Source organism: Cygnus atratus, chromosome 3 (genome assembly GCF_013377495.2).
Source record: "Cygnus atratus isolate AKBS03 ecotype Queensland, Australia chromosome 3, CAtr_DNAZoo_HiC_assembly, whole genome shotgun sequence".
NCBI lineage: Eukaryota > Metazoa > Chordata > Aves > Anseriformes > Anatidae > Cygnus > Cygnus atratus.
In genome coordinates this window covers 88,357,123-88,382,444 of record NC_066364.1, presented here as the reverse complement: position 1 = coordinate 88,382,444, position 25,322 = coordinate 88,357,123, and the positions used below count along the sequence as shown (strand labels likewise).

The window sequence follows — 25,322 nt, the reverse complement described above, 5'->3', positions numbered from 1 at the left end:
TAGGATTAAGCATTCATCTCTATGCAGGTAGAGACATTAGGGCTGAACTTGCTGTCCAGCAGAACATTAAGACAGACAGAATGGGATTCTGGACCAACCCTTACCATGAGTCACCTGTTTGGTCTGTTAAACTAAAGAAGAAAAGAAAAAAAGCTCGACTATTGCTTTAGCAGAGCTAGTGAAAGCTTCTCAACTCTGTTCTCTGCTGGCAAAGCCATACTGGTTTAAACATACCTCAATGAAGTGTTCAGAACAGATTGTGCACTGCAGCTCATTCTCCAACACGTCATTCATCTGATTCAACACTTCCTCTTTTTGGGCTCTCACCTTTTCCTTCTCTTCCTATTGGAAAAACAAGTATAGTCACTTAACAACAAGGTTTTACTCAATATAATATTGGTGGGAAGTGCATGTGGGGGGCGAATGTAGTGCAGGTAGAAACCCCTTTGTGACATGAGTTTGGCTTAAGTTAACAGAAGGATTCTTTTGATGCCTGAGCCAAAAACCCAACATACAAAATACATCAAATATTAAAAAAAATAAATGTGAGAATTTAAAACATTTACTTGCATTTTTGTTTTGGTTGCAGTTAATTAGGCTCCTACCTATTCCATCTTCTAAAAATAACACAAATTCTTCCAGCTGAAGCTATATATTAAACAACAATTGCAAGGATGACCAAAACAAACAAACAAAAACAAAGCCAACAGCCAGAGGTATGAAACGTCATAATATCCATAGGTAAGACACAGCACAGGATCCCTTAATTATCTTCCACTCATCACCTTGTGACAAGGGCAGGAAGAAACGTGGCTTATCACATGCATTATTAAAATGTCATGTTTCAGTCCTACACCCCTTGTAGGATGGCAGGAACACACTGCAGTTTTACTTAAACTGAAACAGTTAACTGAAAATGAAACACCCACTTATTTTTTTTCTTAAACGAAGGATGGAATGGGTCTACTTTTCCTGCATACCACATAATTCAAGTGCCCTGTTTTCTGTATGACTGACAAAGATCTGGTAATGACTCTTCAATACTACTTTATGAACAAGGCAGAGTATCTTCCCATGCACCCTCCACGCCCACTCAAATTTTGGAAAGCTGCGTCAGCTACCAGCTCAAAATACGTGAGTTTTTCACTATAAGAGACAACATAGTCAAGGCAAACATTAAATAAACCATTTCTGCTGCTGCTGCATCTCGTTTTGCTTACGGAAAGCTCAATTTTATTCCTTACCTTCGTTTCTTCCAGTTCTTTATTCTTGGCTTGAATTATCTCTTCGAAATCTTTTTTATTACGGCTCAGTTCTTCCATCAAAGCATGATGCTGTAATGATACCATCCCAGAAATAAAACTGTCATTATAAACTACCCTATTAAATATACATGGTTTTAATCATGAAGTTCAGCATACTTATTTCTCCTACCTTCTCCTAGAAGAGCAAATCATGTCTGTATGAGCTGGGGCATTAAGTTAAGGCAGTTTACACAGAACCATAGGAAGGCTTGGGTTAGAAGGACCTTAAAGACCACCTTGTTCCAAACCCCCTGCCATGGGCAGGGACACCTCCCACCAGACCAGGTTGCCCAAAGCCTCATCTAACCTGGTCTTGAACACCTCCAGGGATGGGGCATCCACAGCTTCTCTGGGCAACCTGTGCCAGTGCCTCACCACCCTCTGAGTGAAGAATTTCCTCCTAACCTCTAACCTAAACCTCCCCTCTTTTAGTTTAAAACCATTCCTCCTTCTCCTATCCTTATCTGTCTAAGCATAACATTGCTCTCCATTTTTCATAAGTCCCCTACCAACCTCCACCTGGACATAGAGCCACTGACCACCACTCTCTGGGTGCAACCTTCAAGCCAACTCCTTATCCACTGAATGGTCCACCCATCAAATCTGTATCTCCCCAATTTGGGGATCAGGATGTCATGTAGAACTGTGTAAAAGGCCCTACAGAAGTCCAGGTAGATACATCAGTCGGTCTTCCTCTACCAACTGATGCAGTCACTTCATCATAGAAGGCCACCAGATTGGTCAGGCACAGTTTGCCATCTGAAGCTGTCTCGGATCACCTCCTTGTCTTGCATGTGCCTTAACATTGCTTCCAGGAGGATCTGTTCCATTATCTTTCCAGGCACAGAGGTGAGGCTCACTGGTTTGTAGTTCCCTGGGTCCTCCTTTCTACCCTTTTTAAAAACGGGTGTGATGCTTCCCTTTTTCCAGTCACCAGGGACTTCACCTGACTGCCACGAACTTCAAATTGGAACGTGCTGTCAGTCATTTATGACCTTCCTGGTGTCACAGCACCTCTCATTCCCTCTCCCAGCTTACTCTTTTTCTGTGTATCATGAGTCAACTCCCTTTTTGCAGTGACACAAATGACATGTAAACTCCTACAGTTTTACAAGATAGAAGCAAGCAGCACTAAACAAGATATATATATATATATATATATATATATACACACGCCACATCATGAATGAGGAGAAAAAGGCTTAAAACGTACAGCAAATGAGCTCATGCTGTTCACAGTAAAACTCTTCTGTAGAACACAGAAGTAAAAATGAAAATTTGACAGTACATGGCACATAAGAGGCATAGCCAGTGCCACCACAGAATGATCCTGCCCACCAGATGGTAGGACAGGAACTTCTCTGATTTTTTTTTCTTCTAATTAAAACTGCCAAAGCAACTTTCCCAGAACAGGTACCAAGCAGAAAGACCTCACGAAACAGCCCACCGACTTACGGAACAAATTCAACAAATTCATTACAGCTACTGAATGCTTTCAATGAGCACACTCTTTTGTGTTATCAGCTGGCAAACAGCTACTCCCAAAAAGGGAAACCTATCACTTTCTGACAGCAAATTGCTCTGTAGAAGATGCAGACCACCTGATCTGCACTTGAGCCACAGTCCTAGTCTTCCACCAAGGGGCCACAGCAATAAGAAAGATTTAAATATATTAGTTACACAGCAAGACCAAACTTAAGACTCGTAACTACTTGCCTCTTGCAGGACCTGGGCCAGCTGCTCCTTCAGATTCTCTTCTCCATGTTGCCACTTTACTCCCTGAGAAAAAAACACAAAGACATTCTTGCTGGAAGGAAAATACTGGAGGAAGTAAGAAATACTCAAAGAAAGCATGGGAATAAAAATGACTCTTTTGCACATTCCCTTTAGAGAATATACTTAAAGAAACAACACTGATTTTGGGTGAAACCTGAGAAGGCCCACTCTCGTGCTTCATAAGCACTACTGAAATTAGAGCTATCATTTACTGCGAAGAGTTAAAGTGAACGTATCATTTACAGTTACGTACTTGGAACTCCTCCAAGTTATTCCAGATCCAAAGGCACTGGAATGTTCACAGAAGCCAAGAGGTCAGCAACAGCTTAAACATGAGAAAAAGCTGCACCTCTATCTCTGAATGCATTTAAAGAGATTAGACATATCTACAGCTTCAGCTGAACTTCTCTTTGTGCCTAAGCACACAACTCCAGACCTCCTGTATTTCTAATACGGGTGTTTCTCCTTTAGCAGCAGACTTTAAAGGAAATAACTGATAAATTATGGAAGAAACCCCAGATGAATACTTATTTCCTTTAAACCAGATTTCAAGTAAACACAAACAGAAAGGTAGACTTGTAGCTTCTTAGCTAGAAAAGTTAGTTATCAACACACACTTAACTGCTTGAAGGAACTTGCAGTTCCAAGAAAGGCTTCTTTTTGTTTTGTTTCTAAGTAAGAAAAACATCCCCTTCCTCAAACTCTGAATTAAGAGGTAAAGGAATATGATAAAGCTCTTGGAAAGGGAATGGATTTCCCATGTGAATTTAGCGTTGATTCTGAAATAGCCATATACCAGAGAAATTCCCTCTTAAGGTGAACAATTTTTAACTTGTTCTCCTTGTAGCCACAGATCAGGCAGAGATTTTTGATTTTGTATTTAAAAAAAGTTTGCTTTTTAAATTAACAAATGCTTTTTTATCCTGCTGTATTTATTTTTTTTTAATCTTGCATCTTTTCCACTTGTAACCCAATCCTTTGTCTCTCACGTTCTTTTGGTACACACTCCTAAAAGTAAAATACTTCTGTAACAATTTACACTGGGTTAATTAACAGGAACATTGTTTCTGTTACTATTTTTGTATAGTTCAAGATCTTACTTAGATCAATGTCATATCAGGCGTTCTACGACACCCAAAACACACAGACCAAAAAGATCACCACCATTATACCTCTAGATTCTGCTGCTCTTTGGAGAACGTCTTCTCCAGCTCTTCCATCTGCTGCTGATGCTGCTCTTGTTCTGTGCATAGCTGCTCCTGCAATTCCTGCAGCTCCTGTTCCATTGCTAGGATCGTCTTCTGAGCAGCCTTCCTGCGCTTTTGCTTCGCATTCAGAACTGCTGTCTGCTTATCCTGCACTCTGACTTTTAACTCCTTTATATCTCCTAGAGTTTTCCTCAGCTTTTCCAGGCCAGTCCACGACTGAGAAAGAACAGAGTCTTTCTGGTCCTTAGGTGCGACAGACACAGCTTTCTCGGCTTGCACAGGAGCGCTACGCGCTGGACCACTGTCCTCCTCACTTGAACCAGGAGAAGGCAGCTTGATATCCATCTTCTCTGTCAACTCTTTTACCTCTTCTACCCTTCCACATGGTTTACCCAAAGGTTCACTGTCATAGGACACCCTGTCTCTTTTGGATCTGGAATTTGAAGGGCCTTCTGATCCAGATGTCTCTGATTCCTCCAAACTAAATTTACGTTTAGTTCTCGAACTCTTAGCTTTCCCCAGGTCATTCCTTTGGGCTAAATAGGGTCTGATTTTCTCCCATTCCTCTTTAATTACTTCATACTCATATTCGGCGGTCTCTCTGTTTTCCAAAGGCACTCCCAACTGGATACGGTCTCCTTCAGTTATAGGATAGGTTTTTGAAGGATCCAGGCGCTGTTTATTAAGCCAAACTCCATTCAGACTCTGCAAACGAACAAAGAATCGGCAAGATTCAATATGCAAGGTTCAATATACTAAGTCATCTGCAAGTTATTTCTGGCAACTGTAAACATATCCAGTCTTTGCAGTACTGCAATAGAAACAAGCTAACTCTTGAAATAAACATTGCAACATCCTATTTATTGCCTCAGTGTCCCGTTTATTACAGTTACTGCGTTATCATATTTATCTTGTATTATTACTACATTACAGATTTTTACGTACAAGCACTAAGAACAATACTAACATATGTACTTGTGCAGACAGAAAAGAACTAAGCCTCAGGGAAAGAAACTACCCAAAAGCTTCAGAGGCAGTAAGAACTATCCAACAGAAAAGATTCCACAGTACTGGAATGTTCTATGTTCTTGTTGATGTAATTATTTTTGACGATTAATGACACCTGAAATCCCAGAAGAAACTAGAAAATAAAAATGAGCATAGCTTGCACTGCTGAATGCAAGGAAAAAAAAACAGTTCTCCATACATACAAGGTGAATATAAACCAGAGGGAAAATTCTCTTCAAGAGATGATGTTCCCATCGGGAGTTTTTTTGTTTGTTTGTTTGAATTAGGCACTACCTCAAGAAATAGTTTTGAAAGACAGAGAAACTGAACCGTGCTCAAGATGAACTGCAGAATCATTAGCAACTGAGATATCCCAGGGATTCAATAAAACAACTTGACAAAATGGTAGCAGTGATAACACAGAAGGTGTTAATAGTTGATCTACTACTGATGTTTTCAATCATACAAACACTAAGTTCTCAAGATGATACAATTACCGCCACAGAGTTTTGTTTAAGAGTAGCATAATTTCAGTGGTAGCCACTCCATTTCTTTCTGTAGTATCTGTCACTGACCCAAACATCCTTCAAGTCTGTATGACATATTGAAAACTTCTTGTTCTACTAATGCTGTTCTAAATTAAGTTGCAGATTCTGCATTTTTTGGCATGAATGAGATAGAGCAAAGATCACGTTAAAGAACGGATCACTACTGAAGTCAAAGTGAAACCAAGCAAAAGACTTCTCTCAGCGCTTTATTCTGTGTTCTAATCAGCTGAGGACTTTGGCAGAAATACATTTGAAGATCACACAAAATATGATTTTTTCCAACAGCAGATTTTCATTGTAGTTTATTATAATAAAAGCAATTTTGTCACTGCAATAAAGAACATCAGTTTACCATTTTATTAGTTATACAAGAGCGTTACCTTTCTGAATGCTGCCAAAAATCATAGTTGTTTCTTTTCTTTTCCTTTAAAAAAGAACAACACGAAACAGGTTCACAGACAGCAAAGTGCCTGTGTGGGACTGTAATTGTCTGAAAAATGCTATACGAAGAGACAAGTCTACATACACAAAGCACTAAGGTCTGCATCCCAACTGCAGCAGACTGAAGCTTCCTGCTACAAGTGCACAACAGACAAGACATGCTCCCATGGACTGTTCATCACACTTATACCATGTTATAATCAAAGACCATATGTTGTTTGAACCCAAACAGGGCACTGTTTACAGGCAAAGTGAGAGTACAAGGTCTTCAGCCAGTCTCTGTACCTTGTTATCCTTGACAGTCCACTGCCCTTCTGCATTTTGCTGGAAAACACAGTGCTTACGAGAGATCATCAAGGGACATGTTTTTGACACCAGCTGGTATGTGAGATCTAATCCTCGACCTATAGTCACCTAAAAATAAAGTCATTGAAATTAAAATCAGCAACAACATGGTAAATTCGGTTCATATGGTTTCAATTTAAGTACAGAAGAAATCTATCTGGATTAGCATCATAGAGGTATTTCCCAAGAATTCAGGATAATGTTGGGTGGCATTTTTTTGCATTTAAATTTAAGGGTAATTAGAAAATGGAAGACTGTACAAAAATTTGAAGCAGTCTCTTTCTCTCACGTTGACAAAAATTTGATTGCTCTTAGGCAGGTTACAGCCTTGGTTTCATGTAAATTTTCCTCAGCAGTAAAGCTGCTCTAAGCAGCTCTCTCTATCCATACCCCACCTTATTCATGACCTAACTGAACAATACTTCTTCAAACCAGTAGAATCATATGGACCTCAAGATTATCTCTTATTCTCTTCTTTAGCTAGCAGCATCTGTTCAACTCTCTATAAACAGGAAAGACACAGGAAAAAATAGTCCAGAAAACTGCCATCGAAAAAATTCATATGTAATTGTTGCCTTAAAGCATGCTACTTTTGTAAATCACACAATCATCTCAAGGCTCAGAAACTACACTACATGCAGCTCATAGCCAACAGTGAAAGTGATCTAAATAATCTGATTAGAACCCAACAGCACCTTCTGGAAGAAGATATAATTTAATGGCACAGTTTCACAGTATCTTATTAAATCTGATCTATTTGCAGGCTGCCATTTAAAGCACAGCTCTGTTCTCCCTCTCTCCGCTGCCTTCTTTGCAAGATCTAATTATCACACACGCTTTTATTATTCATCTGCACGCTGCACAAGTTTCCAGCCAGCTCAGACAGCTCGCCATGGAGTTGGACAACCGTGTGGTTCCAATGCAACAAGAGCACGTAGCCAGAGAGAGCAGGACAAAACACCTTTTGGCAGAAACCCACAGTTAAACCAGATGAAGATATTCTAGAAGTGCGCTCTTTATACCTCAAATGAAGGCCGCCTTTCTTTTCCCCGGCAATCTCAACTCATTGGCATCACCCCTTCCACCTTCTATGATGGCAAGGCGCGGCACCGAAGAAAGGTCCATTCACCACACGTTACCTGAGCAGGTCTCCTCCAAGAGAGGCACGTAACACCACGCAGGCAATCAAGCAAAACCAGCTCAGACAAGATTCTCCACTCAACTAACCGAGTCCACGCCGCAAGCCTCGCGGATTCCCTAACTCAGGTCCGTAGCTGAGCACACCTGCACACCTCCTGGCTCCAGAGCCCCCCTGATAGAGCAACAAAGCTATGCACTTGCTCGAAGAGTTTCCTAGGGGCAAAAGGGGAGTTAAGAGGGATTGCCTTTGCAAGGCATAAGCCCAAAGGCGCTCGGTACAGCACGGACCCACAGCACTGAAGCAAGCGTTTGCGATCCCTTACAACCGAAGCATCCCGCCTTCCATAGCCAGCCGAGCTGCAGGGGATGGGTGCAAGGACCCCCCTGGGCTTTCTGATTAGAAAATACAAGCATCTGAAAAGGCTTGTTCCTATACCACATTGAAACATAAGGGAAACAGGTTTAAAACACGACGCTGTACCCAGCTAAGCTAATTATGCACAAAGCCAAATATATCAGGGATTTTTCCCTTATGTTACGACGCCATACAAGCGGCTCTTACTTCAACACAAAGTATTAAAAAACCTAACAACAAGAGCAGCTAGAGCCCAAACACCCCCCCTCACCCCCCGCGCGTTGCCAGCCCCCCAGCGAGCCATCCCAACCCCGCTTTTCCCCCTTTTTTTCCACCATCGGGAACCCGGGGCAGCCTCCAGGCCTGCCTTTGGGGCCGCTCCCCCCGGCTGACCTGCGTGCCGGCCTCCAGCAGCAGCCAGCCGCCGCTGGCCCCCAGCCGCCGCAGGCACCATGCCCGCCGCGCCGCCATGCCGCCCGCCCGCCCGGCGCTGCGCTGCCTCCCCCCCATGGCGCCGGGCCCCTTCCTGTTTCCGCCCTCGCGTAAGATGGCGGCGGGCGGGCGCCTGCCCCTGTCCCTACCCGGGGGCCGGGCCCGCGCCGCCTTCCTGCGCTTCTTCCAGGAGCGGCACGGCCACCGCCGCCTGCCCTCCGCCCCCGTGCGGCCCCGCGGCGACCCCAGCCTCCTCTTCGTCAACGCGGGCATGAACCAGGTGCGCCACAGCCCGCCTCGGCCCCTCCGCCCCTTAGGGTGGCAGCGCCGGCTGCACCTGCCTCCCCCCCCCCCATCTCTCTCCCTCTCCCCGTTATTTCGCAGTTTAAGCCCATTTTCCTGGGCACGGCGCACCCCCGGAGCGAGCTGTCGCGGTACCGGCGGGTGGTGAACAGCCAGAAGTGTGTGCGCGCCGGGGGGAAGCACAACGACCTGGAGGACGTGGGCCGGGACACCTGCCATCACACCTTCTTCGAGATGCTGGGCAACTGGTCCTTCGGGGACTACTTCAAGGTGAGGCGGCTGCTGCGAGCCCTTCTTCCAAAAGAAGCACCTCTGCCAGGGGTGCTGCAGACCTGCTTTAAAAAGAAACGTATTTGCGCTAGCTGGCATGGCAAGCGCCAAATTCCTTACTGGCAGCTCCATGGTTTGGGGTCGGCGTGCTGAATCACTAAATGTTCCCTCAAAGAGCTCATTTCTCTCAAAATACTCAGCCTTTCGAAGCTTCAGACAGTGTGTACAAACCAAAGTTCTCTGGGTGAACGCCACTGTTCATGTGGGTGAAAAGAGAGAAGGTTTCCAGTTCCAGTGCTAGAAAGGTGGAAAAAGGTAAGAAGGTTAAAAGATGCTAGATGTTTTGCTCGCAAATATGATTTTCCTTGGAAAGAAATAACCAGCTAAGTAAACAGAAATGTTTAATAACTATTCTGTTGAATAAACAGAAATGCTTCTGGTGGTAAACAGGTGAGTGTCGACCACACTGTGATCCTGAAGGTCCCCCAACAATTTAGGAATGTCACGTTTACGTGATAGAGATGAGCTGTATCGCTTGTCTGACCATCATGCTGCTCTCTGAATACACTTTAAAATCACAAAATGAGATTGGCTGAAATGTGCTTCTTTGGCGTCTGACTCCCGTCCTGAAGAACCTTCTGTCTCACTCCACACCTTGGATTCCTGTGCTATCTTTGTGTCCCCTGTCTGCTCAGGAGGAAGCATGCAGCATGGCCTGGGAGCTCTTGACAGAGGTCTACGAGATCCCCAAAGATCGTCTCTACGTCACGTACTTTGGCGGAGACTCCTCACTGGGGCTGAGCGCTGATGAGGAGTGCAGGGACGTATGGCTCCAGCTGGGGTGAGTGTGTTAGAGAAAAGGTCCTGAGCAGCAGGTACTGACGTTCCACCCGCTGTAGTCTCTCATTTGCTGTTTAGTTGATGGGAATCAGATGTAGGAGTCAAAAACTGGGTTTTAAACACGTTTAGTTTCTGCTTTGTTTGGGCTGCTAAAAGTCTGAGCACTCTGGGGCATTTCACGTTTAAGCTGCTGCTCAGATGCTGTCAGTTTGGGGCCGTACACCAAAGCCTGTCTGACCTAGGTGAAGCGCGTGAAGAATGTCTTTGACCTTTCCTTCCGTCCTGATCACATCTTAGCTCTGCTAGATTTTTTTCCATGGAGAAAAGTGGCTCCACTGACTCAGTGGAGCGCCTGTCTCCATCAGCGGGAGCCAGATTCAGTTTGCTAGCTATTCGGAGCAGTGACGAGGGTCCTGTTTGGTTTGGGCCAGTCTGTTTCTGCTAAGGAGCATAATTCTGTGTGAACTGAAGCAACTGAGTCCTAATGTGTTTGGATATTGAGTTGCAATAGTCAGAAAGGATCCCTCCTTCCAGCTTTCCCTGTGATATCAGGCTACTGTGTGCTTTTCATGCGTGCCCCAGCACTGCCACCTCTGTTGTCTGCCTTTCCAGAGTGCCTGCCAGTCGTGTGCTGCCTTTTCCATTGAAGGACAACTTCTGGGAGATGGGTGACACAGGTCCCTGCGGTCCCTGCACGGAGATCCACTATGACCACGTGGGTGGTGGCAGAAATGCTGCAGCACTGGTGAACCAGGGCAGCCCTGACGTGGTGGAGATCTGGAACCTGGTCTTCATGCAGTATAACAGGTACCAGGAACCTTGACTAAACTCCAGAGCCTTTCCCCCTTGTATGACATCAGAACTGTACATGTATATCTTCAGACATCTCACTGCTTTCTGGGAGGTGGCAGTACAGGAGCAAGGGGGAAGCTGTGGAGGCGTGTCCACTGTGGCTCATGGTCCCCCTTTGCTTTGTTTGTCCTCTAATTCTTCAACCTCTGCTGCCTCTCGTCCCTCACTGCTGCATCCCAGAGGTCTCTTCAGGTCTGCAGCAGCCCAGAAAAACCTGCAGAATGAGGAGAAGACCTGGGGCCCCTGTTGAAGGAAGCCCCTTTTCTGTATGTCACAGTATACCTGACTATCTGACCCTTAGAGCCTGACTACCTGGCAATGCCAAGGCAGGCTGCTGTAAGTCTTGTCCTTGAGCATCTTTCTGTTGGGTCACCTGCTGTTTCCATCCCTTGTCGCTCTCCCATTCTCTGTGACTCACCTGCACCTTTTCTTTGCCCCTGACCTGACCCTTGGTTCTCTTTTGCCTTTTTTTCCTGGCTTGCTGACAGAGAGGTGGAAGGGAATTTGCTTCCCTTGCCTCAGCACCATGTGGATACAGGAATGGGCTTGGAAAGGCTGGTGACCGTTCTGCAGAACAAACGCTCCAACTACGACACAGATCTCTTCACGCCCATCTTAGACGCCATTCACAAGGTGACAGTGCTCCTGCTCAGAGTTACAGCTAAGCAAAAGCTCCTCGGATGCAGACTGCTTGCCTGGTACCACAGTACAGCCTTCTCTACATGTGGTACCGTGCTGTATTTTGAGACAGGAGGTATGTCTGGCCAGGCCCACAACAACGTCTAAGGGAGCTGAGGGAAGATTCCACTGGTATATCAGCACTGCCCATTTCCTTTTTCCTTCAAAGCTTCTTAGATTGCTCAGGGCCAAGGCATTGGCTGGCCTGTCTTACGTATGGTCTGTAATGTTCTGGAAGGATTTAATGAGTACATCCTAGATGCACAAGGTAGTTGAGAAGCATGATGTCAGGTGTGTCTGGCTGCCTCTAGGACTGCAACTTTTCCTTCTGCAGCCATTCACTTGTACTGATCTGTCTCTCCCCTTTTGTTTTTAGGGCTGTGGCGCGCCCAGGTACCAAGGTCTGGTCGGGGATGCTGACGTTGGGCGTGTGAATATGGCCTACCGCGTGGTGGCAGATCACGTGCGGACCTTGTGCGTGTGCATCACTGATGGCATCTACCCAGGCCTCTCCGGGGCAGAGTAAGGACTTGTGGAAATGGCACGGTGTGGGGGGAGTTAGGTCCAGAAGGGAACGTGAGCAGCTAGGGGAGAGGTTCTGGTGTGAGCCAAAGATAGGGGGCACGTGAGCTTTGGGGAGACAGGAAGGTGAGAGCCTGGGAGAGGTTCAGATCTGCATCTCATCCTTGGTAGGTGTAGAGTGTGTGGAGCAGCTAGCCTCTGGCCACAGGTCAGAGCCGAGAGGGGCTGCACGTGGGGTGTGTTGGATGTGGGAGCTGGGCAGGGATGCTCATGTGCTGCCTGGGGCATTCTGCCCTGCTTTCAGACTGGTGCTGCGTCGGATTCTGCGCAGGGCTGTCCGCTTCTGCTCTGAAGTCCTTCACGCTCCGCCTGGGCTTTTGGCCTCCCTCGTGCCTACTGTAGTGGAAGTGCTGGTGAGTAAAAAATACTGTGCTGGGGAAGAAGGGTATCACATGTCCTATTCAGCCCCATGTTCCGTTCCTGTACGCCATCAGGAGGCAATCTTGGATGGAAAGGGGCTCCAGGAGGGGGCATGTGGTGCTGTGCATTGCAACAGTAAAAACCTCTTGTCTCCTGATCATTTCTGATGGGGGGAAAAGGGGCCAGGGGGTGCCTAATGTGGCCAGTGCTAACAGTCAGCATGAGTGTGTCTGTAAGTGTATGCAAGGGCACGCTTGCTTCCTGAGGGCAGCAGCTTCTAAGCTGTCATATCTGGTTAAAGCTTTCTGAAATTGGTCCCTGTGGTTACTAACAGCATCCTAAATGACAGGGCTTTCTTCCCGTTGTGAACTGACGCATTTGCCACGGAGATGCTTTGCAGGGGCTAGCAGAGGAGGGTCATGGGGAGGTAGCCAGGAGACAGCAGCTGTAAGTCCAGGTGTGATTCTCCTGCTGTGATGCTGTCCCTGAGGCTGTGCGCTGGGGCTCCCTTCACATTCATCTGCCTGAGAAACCTCTATAATGCTTGTGACACTCTGTGAGATCTCCTGAGGAAGCTGCTGAGGATGTTATCTCTAACTGAGGCTCACTCCACAGGGAGATGCCTACCCAGAGCTGGGGAAGAATGCAGACCAGGTGAGTGATGTGGAAACCCCTGGAGAGAAACCCCCTTTCTTATTGTCTTTGGGAGGCCCGGCTCTCAGAGGCAGAAGGCAGCCCTGTCCCAGGACTTAGCTGGAGGAGTTTCCGTAGCTGGGTTCTTGTGGGTAGGCTGGGAAGTGCAGGGAGCACGTCTGCATCGTGGGCACTGCCTGGACGTGAAAAGTATCTGTGGCAGATTTCTTTGTGGGAGCTCCATTAAATCCTTAGCAGGGACGCCTTGTTCTAATATAAGGCAGCCATTGCTCTGAAAAAGCTAGGGCAGCTCTTTTGTTGAATCCGAGTACGGTCTGTCCTAGCTTGGGTACCCTTCGTCCGAAGTGGCTTGGGGATTTAAGGCTAGTCCCTCCTAGCTTCAGCTGACAGCAGCTGTGACAAGCAATTTCTCTGGCTGTTCCAGCCATGCAATTTTAACTGGGTCACGGATAACAAATGGATGACAAGGAGCATTTGTCAGCATCCAGCCTTCCCCAGGTGGATGGTCAATATTTCCTTAACAGGAGTGGTGATCGGAGTCACAGTGACTTTGGCGCTGTTTAATAGCGCATTGGAGCCACGCTGTGATGGATGCTTACAGAACAAGAGGGCTGGTTCAAGCAGACAGCACCAATTATACACCCACTTGATTGCCTTCATCTGACTCTAGCTGCGAGCCCAGTGGTGGCTGGGCTGAGCTGAGCTGGGGAACTCCCTGAGGTGTTATGGCCAACTCCTTTTCTGCTCTTTGGGCAGGTCGTGGATATCATCAGTGAGAATGAAGCTGCTTTCCTGTCCTCCCTTGAGCGGGGGAGGCGCGTCATTGAGCGGACAGTGCAGCAGATGCAGCCTTCCACCAATTTCCCAGGTGAGTCTCCTCCCTCAGCCAAGCTGCACTTAAAGGTGGTTTGATCCATGTCATTGCCAGCGTTTAAGACAAAACTCTTTTGGACTCGATGGTCTTTGAAGGTCCCTTCCAAATGAACTATTCTATTCTTGTGAGTGTCTATCTGCCTCCCCCACGTGCCTTCAAGAACGTTCCAGCCCTGGGCACTCCAATGCCAAATTTAAAAGTAGATATTGCTCCTTTCTCCAGATCGTGATTGTTTCCTAGAGCATCATTCTCACAACAAACTAGGTACTGGGAAAGTTAGAAGCATTCTGTTGCTGTTTTATTTACTGGGTCTTTACAAGATACAGCCAAAAGGAGGACCCAGCCAGAGCAGCTGCCTATCTAGATGTGCTGCACTGAATTTTGACAAGATGTGGTTTTGGGGCGCCACTAACATTTAGTCCCATACTAAAAGAACTGCGTGGCTTCTCTTCCCTTCCCCATTATCAGTGCAGTTGCACACAGTAAAAGTGAACTTGGCTACCAAAGCACACATGAGATTGGTCTTGTCCAAGCAACTTTGGAGATGTCTTTGCATTCCATGTTCACACAGAGTTCATGCCCTTCTTTTTTTGTCCTACAGCTGATGTAGCCTGGTCTCTCTATGGGAATTTGGGGTTTCCTCTGGATCTGATTGACTTGATGCTTGAAGAAAAGGGAATCCGTTTGGATTCAGATGCTTTCAATGAACTTGTTCTGGAGGATGCAAAGGTGAGAGAGACTCTCCTCATAAGGATAATTCAGAGCCTGTCCTTTCCTGTGGTAATGGAGGCAGAATTGCTTTCACTGCTCCTCAGATGCACTACAAGGCCACTTGCTTTTTCCCTGAAGTGGAAGTGGGTCTGAAACAGTAGCTGGGTCATACTGACTTCATCTGTCGGTGTGGAACTGAGAAGTACTGGCTGGTGACTCCTGTCAGATCAGTAGCAGTGTTTTACGACACTGGCTGGAGTGGCGGTTGTAGAATTGCATGCATTAGGGGTGCCCTCTGGCAGTCATGTAGTCCAACGCTCCACACAAAGCAGAGCCAGCTTAGACAGCCCAAACAGCAAGAGATTTGTGAAGAGTTTGCATAATCCTTTCAGCCTCTGTAGTGCTGGAAGACTTGCACTGCCCGCCTTGTGCAGTAATCAGATCAAGGCCATGCTCTTCTAGGTTTTAATGGCCTGCAGGTTTCACAGCTATGCAGCAAGCTGGGCTTTGTTAGCAGTTGCTCATGGCTTGCCCCTATGGGTGGTATTGAGTGCTTGCGGGGCTGGAAGGAATGGGTTTGGTTTAGCATCAGCACAGATACACATGGGACATTCCTGGGAAGGTGGAAGCAGTTGCTTCTAGCCATAAAACTCCAGTTACTGGTTTGGATTCCCCCAGGTACCTCCCCTCTAACTCTGCCTTTGCTCTGCTGCAGCGGAAGGCTCAGGGCGCGCAGGCAGCACAGCTGGAGGGCGCAGATGTGCACCTGGATGTGCACTCGCTGGCTCAGCTGCGGGGTGACAACGTGCCTGCTACCGATGACTCTCCAAAGTACTCCTACAAGCTTGGGCAGCATGGGCAGTACGGTAAGTGGCCAGGTCCTGTGCGTAGGACAAACTCTGTCTAAGGGTGCTGGAATCCCTCAGCAGACTGCTTTTACTGGCCTGGTGCACGCAGGAGGATGTGTATCTTGTGGTTCAAACCTGTCCACTTTGCTGCTACATCCTTTCTTTGCCCCTATACCTTTTTCCAAGGTATTTGCCGTTCTGGTGGTGTGTCCCCAGGAAAGCTCAGGCTAGTGACAAGGCTGTGAGATCTGGGTTGGTATTACTGTGCTGAAGCAGTGACTTGATTTCTGCCAGAGATGAGTCTGTCCCCAGCAATCAGGCTCCTGGATGTGAGTGCTAGGGAGAATGAAGATTATGTTAAGGAGTTTAGGTAGTTACTTAAAGCCAGGCACTTGCTATTTCCTTGGCAGGCCACTAGATGACAGTGCAGGCTTTTTATCGTTTGGGCTAACTGGGGTTGCTGGTGCTCCAGGGGAAGCATAAAGCTAAACCACAGAGAGTAAGAGGTGATGTGGCTGTCACAAGCAATTAGATAGCTGTGTACAGCCAGCTCCATCTTACCCAGCGTGCTGATGGCAACCCACATGAAGTGAAAAGGGAGGTAGTTCAAACTATAAGTACTACAAACTATAAGTACTACAGCAAGAGCACAGGGGATTCCTCCTTAGCCCATCGGAGGCATTGGCTGAAATTTCTAAGCTAGCACTATCTCACCTTCTCAGTCACTGAATCATGGAATAATTGAGGCTGAAGGAGACTTCTGGATGTCCCATCTCTTGATGGAAAAAAGGATCTGCTTCACGGTCAGATCAGGTTGCTCAGGGCCTTCTCCATGCAAGTTTTCAGTATCTTTAAGGATGAAGATACCGCTGCCTGTCTGGTCCCTGTTCCAGTTCTTTATCACTGTGTGAAGTTTTTTTTCCTTATGTACAACCAGAATTTCCTGTACTCTAGATATAGTGTCACAAATGCCACATACAGGTAGATAATCACTTTCTTTGGCCTGCTGACTATGTTTGTGTTCATACAGCCCAGCAGGTAGCAGTCTTCCTTGCTGCAAGGGCGCTATGCTTACTTGCCCTTGAGAACCCCAAGGTTTCTCTCAGTCCATTTCTGTAGCCTGCCAGATCCCTCTGAAAAGCAGCCCTGCTCTTCAGTGTATTGTCTGGTCCTGACCGCTTGCTGCCAGACACAAGCAGGGTAAGCGTACATCCCATCCTGTCACTGATGGTTGTTAATGAAGATGTTGAAAGGCGTTGGCCCTAATATCAGCCTACAAGTAGCTCTACTACTAACTGAGTGTCAGCTGAACTTTGAAACATCGAGCAGTTTTCTGTGGGGCCCAACTATCCGGCCTGCATTTGGCTTCAAGGTTGCTCAGACAGAGTATGTCAGAAGCTTGCTAAGTCAAGGAAGGTGACTTTGCTGTCTTCCCTTGTCCACCAAGCCAGTCATCCCTGTCAAAGGCAGTCAGGTTGGCCAAGCACACAGTGTAGCGTGATAGAGATGTGTCTGTGCCACATCTTGCTCTATCAGGCTCATGTGGGCCCTGCCTGGTTACCTACTACCCGGCAAGTGCCTCACTGGCTAAGTGAGGGGTGGCTTGGTTCTAAATAACAGATCCTTTGTCCTTTCTGCCAATAGCTGTTCCTATCCTACAAAGGAAAGCGCCAGCTTTCATTATAGGCTGGGTGTTGGCAGAGTTGGCATGGAGAAGTGGTGCCCCCTTTAATGGTGTGATCTGACAGGGTGCTCGCACTGATTGCTGCCATCTTCTTCCCCTTGGCAGAGTTCAGCCCGTGCCAGGCCACCATCCTGATGCTGTACAGAGATCAGTCTCTCCAGAAGGAGGTTGGGGCAGGGCAGCGCTGTGGTGTCATCTTGGACAGGACTAACTTTTATGCAGAGCAGGGTGGGCAAGCCTCTGACCAAGGCTACCTGATACGCTTAGGACAGCAGGTGAGACCCTTTGCTGCCTGAACCCAAGGCAGTCCTGGATATCGAGGCCAGGCAAACCTCCCCAAATGAGCTATTTTGCTGTATTAATTAGCAGGCTGCTAGCTCTTGACAGTGTCCTTGACTTTGTGTTGGGGTTGGTGGGGTGAGGCAGAAGCAGCACTAACCTCGTGGAGGTGGACCTGCTGCTCTGGTTGTCTCTCTCGGCCTTTTGCGATTTCTTCTTGCTGGGGATGACGGGGAGCTCTTCAGTGTGCTGTGTTCTTAACAAGTAGGGTGGCAATGCAGGGAGAAGACAATGATAAGGGAGTCCGTGAATGGAGTTACTGGTCTCTAGCCAGTCCTGGACAGATGCAAGCAGCGTCCAACCTGAAACTTTGTGTAAAAACTGATTCCTCCCAAAACCATCTGCCTCTGCAGCAAGTTCTTCCTACGCTGACAGAGAGAGAGCTTTGACCCTCTTCTAGGAAGAGGTGCAGCTTTTTCTCCCTCCCATGTTCCAGCTCCTGACAGTCACCTTTGGGCAGCCGTGCTGCCTTTTTTAGCTTTGCAGAATGTGATAGTGCCTTGCTTAGCATGTCTCCCCAAGATGAAAGGGGGATCAAGTTCCTCTGCCAGCCTGGTGAAGCAGAAGTGGCACCTTAGATGCCTGAGATAGGTGCCTTGGCAGCTGCTGTCCATTTTCTCTTGGACAGACATCCCCACTAGGAAAATTCGTTAGCATGGTTGGCATTGCTGCCCCTCCACTGCAAACTGGCAGTCTCAACACGTTATGCAGTGAGTGGCTGGCTGCAAGGGAGGGCTGAGGCACTCTGGTTATGTTGGCTGGAAGCTTGTCCCTGCTTTTCACACCCCATTGCTGTCTCTTTGGGACCAACAGGGGTTTTGTTTCCCAGTAGGATCAAGCAGGTATCTAGCACAGGTCTTTGGAAGTTCCCTGTGCCCTAACTCATCTTTCTGTGTCTCTCTGTTCAGGACATCCTCTTCCCTGTAGAGTCAGTTCATCTCTATGGTGGTTACGTGGTCCATGAGGTCACTGCTGTGGAAACCCTGCGTGCTGGAGATCAAGTTCAGCTTTTTGTGGATGAGGTAGTAACTCAATGCTCTTAACCCTTTTCCAGCCTTTCTTTGAAAGTCATTTAATGTCGTGAGTAACCTGGGCACAGCAGAGCCTTGTTCCTTGTGTTCCTGAGACTTCTTTATTGCAATGTGCAGTGGGAAGGAGGACTCACAAGTGAGTTTGTCTGTAGTCTTCTATGAGCTACAGGTCTGTCCAGAAGCATTCAGCCTACCCTTGCTGTTCTACAGAGGTGATCCCGTGGGAAAAGAAGTTAGATCTGCCCTGTGACATAAATTCATCTGGCAGCTGTGCTACCTGTTGTTTTGTCACCGTCATCCCCCATCCCCTTGCATGCAGCCTTTCACTTACCTCTTTATGCCATCCTCTACTCCCCCGAGCTGCAGAGAACGAGCCCACCAGGGTAAATTGTCTGTGCTTTCAGGCCCAACGGCTGGCCTGCATGACCAACCACACCGCTACCCACCTGCTAAACTTTGCGCTCCGCCACGTCCTGGGCGACAACACGGAGCAACGAGGGTCCCACGTGACAGCAGAGCGGCTGCGCTTCGACTTTGCTATCAAGGTGACTCAGGACTTGTCTCCTTGGTTCTCAACAGTACCAGCACCCCAGTACTCCCCAGTACTGGCCTTTTCTTTGGGGATCTTTCTCCTCTCACTGTAGTGACTTCTATAGAGAGGTGGGAGGGTCATGATGCTCACTATTGCCTTGTACAAGCAGGGAAGGTGAGACATGGGGAAAGTGGTGTGTCCAAGCTGAGTTGTCTGTGAGCCCAAGTTCTCCCTCCTTTGTTCTGTACCTTTTGGGAGGCTTCTCCTGAAGGCTGATTTACTTCCTCAGAGTCCTGTGACTGTGGAGCAGCTGCAGCAAGTTGAGCAGGTGGTCCAGGATGTGATCAAACGAAATGAGGCTGTGCATATGGCTGAGGTTCCCCTTGCACTGGCAAGAAGAGTTCAGGGACTTCGTGCTATGGATGAGGTATGACAAGAACATGTTTTTCTGAGCCTTCTCCTTCAGCAGGAATCATCTGGGTCATAAGAGAAGTTGAAGCAACAGGTTTCTGTAAGGGAAATGGCTCTCAAAACTCGGGAGGTAAAATGGGACAGAGATAAGATCTCAGGAGCACTGTTTTGTGATATGCGGAGACTGGTGGTGCATAGGCTTTCTGCTCATTTATCTGGACCAACAGCTTATGGTGTCACCCCATTGTTTCTTTCTCCCATGGTGGCTGTTTGTAGGGGAGCAGCAGAGCTGCCCCTGACTCTGGGAGTGCTTTAGAATAAGGGTAAAGTATGAGGCAGGGACCTGAAGTTAGTCTGTAAGTGCCCCTGAAGGACTGTGTGGTTAGCTGCTGATCCCTGTCTCCTCTGTCAGGAGTATCCAGACCCAGTGAGGATAGTGTCCCTCGGGGTCCCTGTGGAGACTGTGCTGACCTGCGACTCTGAGGCTGCAAGGCAGACCTCTGTGGAGCTCTGCTGTGGGACGTAAGTGTCTTTTACGTGCAGTCAGATGGTGTGTTTGTGTGCAGACTGTGTCCTCCTGATTCTCTTGAGTTGCTTCCCACCCTGAACCCAGAATCGGACCTGTGTGAGGATCTCTGTATGCTCTGCAAGGCTTGTGTGTGAGCACTGGTGGCTGAGGTAAAGACATAATTCCGAGTTCCGCTCTCTGATCCTTCGTAACTAGGTTTCCTCACCTGAAATGGGGACAGAGTAGGCTGGTTGTAGAGCTTCGGAAATACCAAAACATTAACGAAGTGCAAAGCATTTTTCCTTGTTTCACAGTCTGAAGCCCACCTGGAAGCTGCAGGGCTTCAGCAGTGTGGAACAGGGTGCATGTCCTCTCACGCTAAACAGAGTGAGGGGGCTTTGGTTTTGGGGTTGCAGGAGGGCTGGGGACCCACCAGGAGACTCTGATGGCTGGAAGAACTAGAGGCCAGTCTGATTATTTTAATTATTTTAGCCCTTTTAGCACTAATGAGAGTAGAGGAAGAGTTAATAATCTTAGGACAGTGATACCATGAAAACAAAAAGGAACAAATTGGCCTTTGAGCTGATACAGCTGGAAATGAGCAAGTTTCTAGTCATGAGAACATTCATGTGGGAGGAGTGGGACGAAACTGCAGGGGAGTGGAGATGATCAATTCTAGTGAAGTTGTCTGAAATGATTACTTGTGGTAACAGAGAACCTGAGACACTGTAGTTGTTTTCCTTCTTGGCTATTCAACAATGGATATGAAAGGGAAAGTCATCAGTGCCCTTTGTCTGCATGGCTGCAATGTGTCTGGAGATGACTGGCCTTTCTGCGAGCTGGTCTGACAAAGGCGTGGGGGAGTTGGAGGAAAAAAATGGCTTTCTACAAGGTTCAGCAGTGGCTGAGTAGAAGGGAAAAATTCCAATCCATCCTACTGCTGAAAGAAAGGAAAGCAAGGCAGAACTTGGCTGTTAGGTACATTTGGCAGCAGGCTGCTGAGCTGGTAGCACAGAGGTTCTTCTGGAGTAGCCTCAGCTCTGCTGTCTCGTGCCTGACCATGTGCCATCAGGATTTTAGGGATGGAAAGGACTGAAGCTGTTGGGACTGGGGAGGGGCTGCTGTACTGAAGACACGTCAGAAATGAAAGTAGGCTTCCTGATTTCTGGTCCCAGAGAGCAACTTGCTTCTTTCCTGTTCTCCGTCAACTTTGCAGGCACCTTCTCCAAACAGGCGCAATGGAGGACCTGGCCATCGTCAGTGAGCGTCAGCTTGTGAAAGGGATTAGCCGTGTCATTGCAGTGACAGGGAGACAGGCCAAACAGGTAAGAACGGGGTACTGAGATTTCAGCCGGACCCAATTTTACAGGTTCCTGCTTAGACAAGTAGATTCCCTCTGCTTTGGCTGGAGCCTCCCTGCTACACCTGATCTTATTTCCGTCCTTACCCTGGGGCCAGCTCTGCTGCCATACCTCACTATTCACATCCACTCGCCCTTTTCCCAGACTCCTGTCTCCATGACCTTCATTCCTCCCTCCAGACCCCCCTTTTCCAAGATAGGAACTTGGCACAAAATATCAGGAAGCCTCTGGAATAGAAATTTCAGTCTCCAGGTAGGTATTTAAAGGTGTGATCCTTTGTGCTTTGCTTTTACCTCCTACCTATCACAGCTGGATTTGTACTTTATGACTACAGGGCTCTGCCCTTGTTCTTACAGCCTTTTCGCTTCTTTCTTTAGTCTCTTTCTTGCCAAACCGTAGTTCTGGTCTGATAAGGTGTTTATAAGAAGCAGTCAACCTATTACTGCATCTGTGAGATCTCTGTTCTTGAGTATCTGGAAGCGTCAGGGGCCCTACACCCTGACTGCTTCCTTAAAGGCTGCAGACAGAGGAGAGTGACCCACTGCCATCAGAACTGGGAAAACTGAAAGCAAAGCTCACCCCTCAAATCTGTTGCTCTTTGGCTGGCTGTGTCCCATGCACAGCTGTGTTCCCACCGGTTTTTCTTGATGCAGAGGAATGAAAAGCTGCAGGGCACATCTGCACGCTTTGCTGGAAGCGTTGACCTGAGGAGCCCCCGAGAGGAGCTGTGTGCGGATGTGTTAATCAGACAAAGGAGACTGCAGGCATGAGGGTGTAACTTGGAACAAGCAATGGGTATTTAGCTAGGCACAACAGTTCTCTCTGCCCGCAGGTTTTCCTATATACTCTTTGCTGCTCTGGTGTATAGTCTCCCAGGACCATCACGGGCGCAAAGATCTGGCAGGGCAGAAATGGTCCAAACACTAGCGATTTTCACTGGTGGAAAAAAAGCTTGTATTAGCTTTTTTATTAATAGTAGCATTGGTGTTGGCAAAAGCAGTAAGAAATGCACCAAGACCAGCTGAACTCATCCTCAGGGAAACGTCAGCTGATGATGTTTCTTTAATCTTGGTTTAGTGTTTCTTTAGTCTTAGTGTTCTTTAGTTTCTTCAGTTAGTTTCAAGAGTGCACTTGCTAATGCACTAAAAAGTAAATGGATACCCAAGTTTTTTTGCATTGAAATCGTGATGATTTGGTGTGAGATACTAAGGATACATAACTTGTGTGACAGCTTGGTCCCGTGGGTGTGAACATCTAGCATTGGTTGCAAATGTAGAGAGGAGCTTTCTGTTCCAGAGTCTGATGGGGACAGCCGTTTTTGAAGCCTGTCTGTAGGTGTCTTCCCCCTGGATACTGAGCAGCACTTCAGTGGTTATGACCCTGACACCTCACCACTTACTCTGTCCCTGCTCGTTCTTTCTGTTGCTGCACCTGAAGCGTTTTCTCTCCCTCTCTCCAGGCCCGAGAGGTAGGGCAGTGCTTGGCTACGGAAGTGGACTCCGTCTCCGTACGGATGAAGCAGAGGAGCACCTCTGTTGCTGAGATGCAGAACCTCTCCAAAGAAGTGGGCCAGTTGACCAAAGTAAGGATTACGTTCCTGTACAGGAGGATCCTGGCACGGGCTCTCCTGAGGCCCATGACTTCTTCCCCAGTAGGCTCACATCTTACCGTGGTCACTAGCAAGGAGAAGTTGCTACTTGCTGGTGCCTCGTCGGTCACAAAGATTTAAACCAGAGTCTAGGTGCCTTTGTTGCCAAAGGGAATGTGAGAGGAGGAAGTGGTGGGGAGGGTAAAGCAGTGAAAAAGGGTTTCCAGGCTTCTCCCCAGGTTTTAGATGCCCAGCTGGAAAAAGCTTCTGACCTCCCAGAGAACGAGTAGGTTATTCCTAGGTACTATTTAGTGTCTTTACACAACAAACTGTCTTGCAGGTGGTAGCCAGCACTGCGATGCCCCAGTGGCAAAGAAAAGAACTACAGACCATCCTCAAAGCGCTGCAGCGAACTGCTAACACAGCCATCAAGAAACTGGAGATACAGCAGGTACTGTGGCAGCAGCACGCTCACTGCAGTCTGCTAGTAGCACTGCGTGGCTTACACCAGTGAACCTGGTGTCTTTGGCACAGTTCACAGCAACTCAGTGACTGGGGTCCCATCAGAAGGCAAGGGAACGCAGGTACAATCACATACAGTACAGCACAAGCCCTCTGTTGGGTTGATTTCACTGGCATTAACCAGGGCCATCGCTTAAAATGCAGTGAAGGATTGACTGGTTTTGGCACGGGCAAAATCCCCACGTCTCTCTCTCTCTGAGGATAGAGGACCCCCTGTCAGTGCTTTTATCAAACAGCAACAGGCACATAGGCATTGCCTCCTTCTTAATACGTGGAGGAGATGAGGTGGCCCTGAAAATGGACTTTACAGGGTCATGCAGTAGGAGAGTGGCCAGACAGAGCCTTTCTCTCAGCCATATGGATGTTGCTCTGCTTCCCCACTGCATTTGTCTTGCTAATTTACATGATTACATTAAAAGCCCTTAGGAAATGCTTATTGGTGACTTAATACTCTCAGTAAGATCTATCCTTTTCTTAAAGTAGCAGCATCTTGCTACAAGAACCTGCCTGAGATGTGGCAATGAGTAGGCAGAGGAAAGAGGCTGAGAACAGTGTGGGTCTCTGTTCCCCTCTTGGAGGGGGTTCATCTCTGCTTGCATTTGAGTAGGAGGGTTGTACAGGTCTCCATGTGGAGATTTCAGTCTGCCAGCTTTACTTTAACCTCGGCTAGCATATATCTCCCCTCTATCCCACAGAGCAGTACTTCCACTCCCTGTGTACATGTTACATGCACGTGTACCCATCCTGCTCACCTGTGCCACCTGTAGCCCCTCAAGTGCTGTGTGTTTCCTCCTCCAGGCTGAAGAGAAGGCACAAAGCCTGCTAACAAAACATTGCAACCAACCTGTCATCGTAGATACTGTCCCAGCTGACTCCCTGTCTGTGAGTAAACCACGTTGCTTGTTGGTTCAGCAATACCTCGGGTGCTGCATGCAGTCAAGGGGAGCTGCTGGCTGTGTTTTCTGCTGCACCCCACTCTCCTTTGCCACAGCCTGACCCCTCCTCTCCCTGCCTCTCGTAGATCCTGATGAAGGTAGTGAACCAGCTGTGTGACAAGTCTCCTGGCACATCAGTCCTGCTGCTCAGCCCTCAGGCTTCCGGAGAGGTGCTCTGTGCCTGTCAGGTGTCCAAGGTAAGCAGAACCCTGGCAGAGTCACAGGGAACCTGCCTGCAAAGAGAGGCTGGGCTGACTGCTCAGTAAGTCCCAACTGAGTTTTTTTTCTTTTGTGGGATTCTGCTCAACAGTCCAAATTACTCTGCTCTGTGTCTCTTCCCCAGGACTGCCTCCCTGTGTTCTCTGCTGCTGACTGGGCCGTGGCTGTCTGTACGCAGATGGAAGGCAAGGCAGGAGGTTCTCCTATCGTCGCTAAGGGCAGTGGAAATGCCAAAGGCATGCAAGGAGCCCTGACTACTGCGCTGAAGTTCGCTCAGAGTAAACTCTGAAATAACTGTGATGCTTTGGTGGCAGGACAGCTGCACGCCCCCCGGTGCAAGGTGCGTGGATACTTGATCCAGAGCACGCGTTATACTTTGATCTGAGAGGATTAGCAGCTCCCACACTGAATGTTGCTGTAAATGCTGCACTGGAGCAATCGGCTTCTGGCTATCAGCGATGAGCAGAGTCCGCTCCTGATACCAGTGACAGAACGGTGCTGCCTGTTCTCAATATGGGCGTTTGGGGGTTGAGCTTCAGAAAGCACCAGCTTCTTCTGGAACAGTGCACTTCTTGCCACAAGACCGGCACTGGGAAGCTCTGTGAGAGCATGGGGGGGTGGCACAGTCTTATCCCAACACTATTAAAGGGCCGAGAATGTTTG

The 25,322-nt window shown here is 47.9% G+C and overlaps 2 protein-coding genes across 8 annotated transcripts in view; one reads left to right on the top strand and one right to left on the bottom strand.

The window, feature by feature from the left end:
- Positions 1 to 9,109, bottom strand: part of RNF8 (ring finger protein 8) — a 16,416-nt gene extending 7,307 nt beyond the window's left edge. For 2 of the 7 annotated variants that reach the window (XM_035558331.2, XM_035558349.2), the window contains exons 1-6: positions 8,519 to 8,624; positions 6,571 to 6,699; positions 4,253 to 4,993; positions 3,021 to 3,083; positions 1,245 to 1,334; positions 235 to 342 (exon numbers count right to left, since the gene is read on the bottom strand). In XM_035558331.2, the coding sequence (XP_035414224.1) occupies positions 235 to 342; positions 1,245 to 1,334; positions 3,021 to 3,083; positions 4,253 to 4,993; positions 6,571 to 6,699; positions 8,519 to 8,596 (1,209 nt within the window). In that variant the 5' untranslated portion in view covers positions 8,597 to 8,624. Of the gene's footprint in view, positions 1 to 234; positions 343 to 1,244; positions 1,335 to 3,020; positions 3,084 to 4,252; positions 4,994 to 6,570; positions 6,700 to 7,652; positions 7,783 to 7,857; positions 7,984 to 8,518; positions 8,625 to 9,046 lie in introns of those variants that run through there. The other 5 variants (XM_050709642.1, XM_050709644.1, XM_035558340.2 and 2 more) reach the window with 4 other exon arrangements.
- On the top strand, positions 8,656 to 25,322 carry AARS2 (alanyl-tRNA synthetase 2, mitochondrial). Its single transcript, XM_035558317.1, has 22 exons — positions 8,656 to 8,837; positions 8,942 to 9,130; positions 9,826 to 9,971; positions 10,583 to 10,777; positions 11,311 to 11,455; positions 11,877 to 12,022; positions 12,327 to 12,435; positions 13,058 to 13,096; positions 13,853 to 13,964; positions 14,572 to 14,699; positions 15,397 to 15,547; positions 17,319 to 17,488; positions 18,461 to 18,574; positions 18,988 to 19,128; positions 19,405 to 19,542; positions 19,939 to 20,048; positions 21,251 to 21,359; positions 22,855 to 22,977; positions 23,324 to 23,434; positions 24,304 to 24,387; positions 24,527 to 24,637; positions 24,784 to 25,322. The coding sequence occupies exons 1-22, from the start codon at positions 8,673 to 8,675 to the stop codon at positions 24,946 to 24,948; spliced, it is 2,901 nt and encodes a 966-aa protein (XP_035414210.1). The 5' UTR covers positions 8,656 to 8,672; the 3' UTR covers positions 24,949 to 25,322.

What these genes read in the sequence shown, in the direction of transcription:
- AARS2 (XM_035558317.1), top strand. Translation starts at nt 8,673, where the DNA reads ATGGCGGCGGGCGGGCGCCTGCCCCTGTCCCTACCCGGGGGCCGGGCC. An exon ending in TGGGGAAGAATGCAGACCAG is followed by an intron (nt 13,097 to 13,852) that starts GTGAGTGATGTG and finishes CTCTTTGGGCAG; the next exon opens with GTCGTGGATATCATCAGTGA. An exon ending in AGAAACTGGAGATACAGCAG is followed by an intron (nt 23,435 to 24,303) that starts GTACTGTGGCAG and finishes TTCCTCCTCCAG; the next exon opens with GCTGAAGAGAAGGCACAAAG.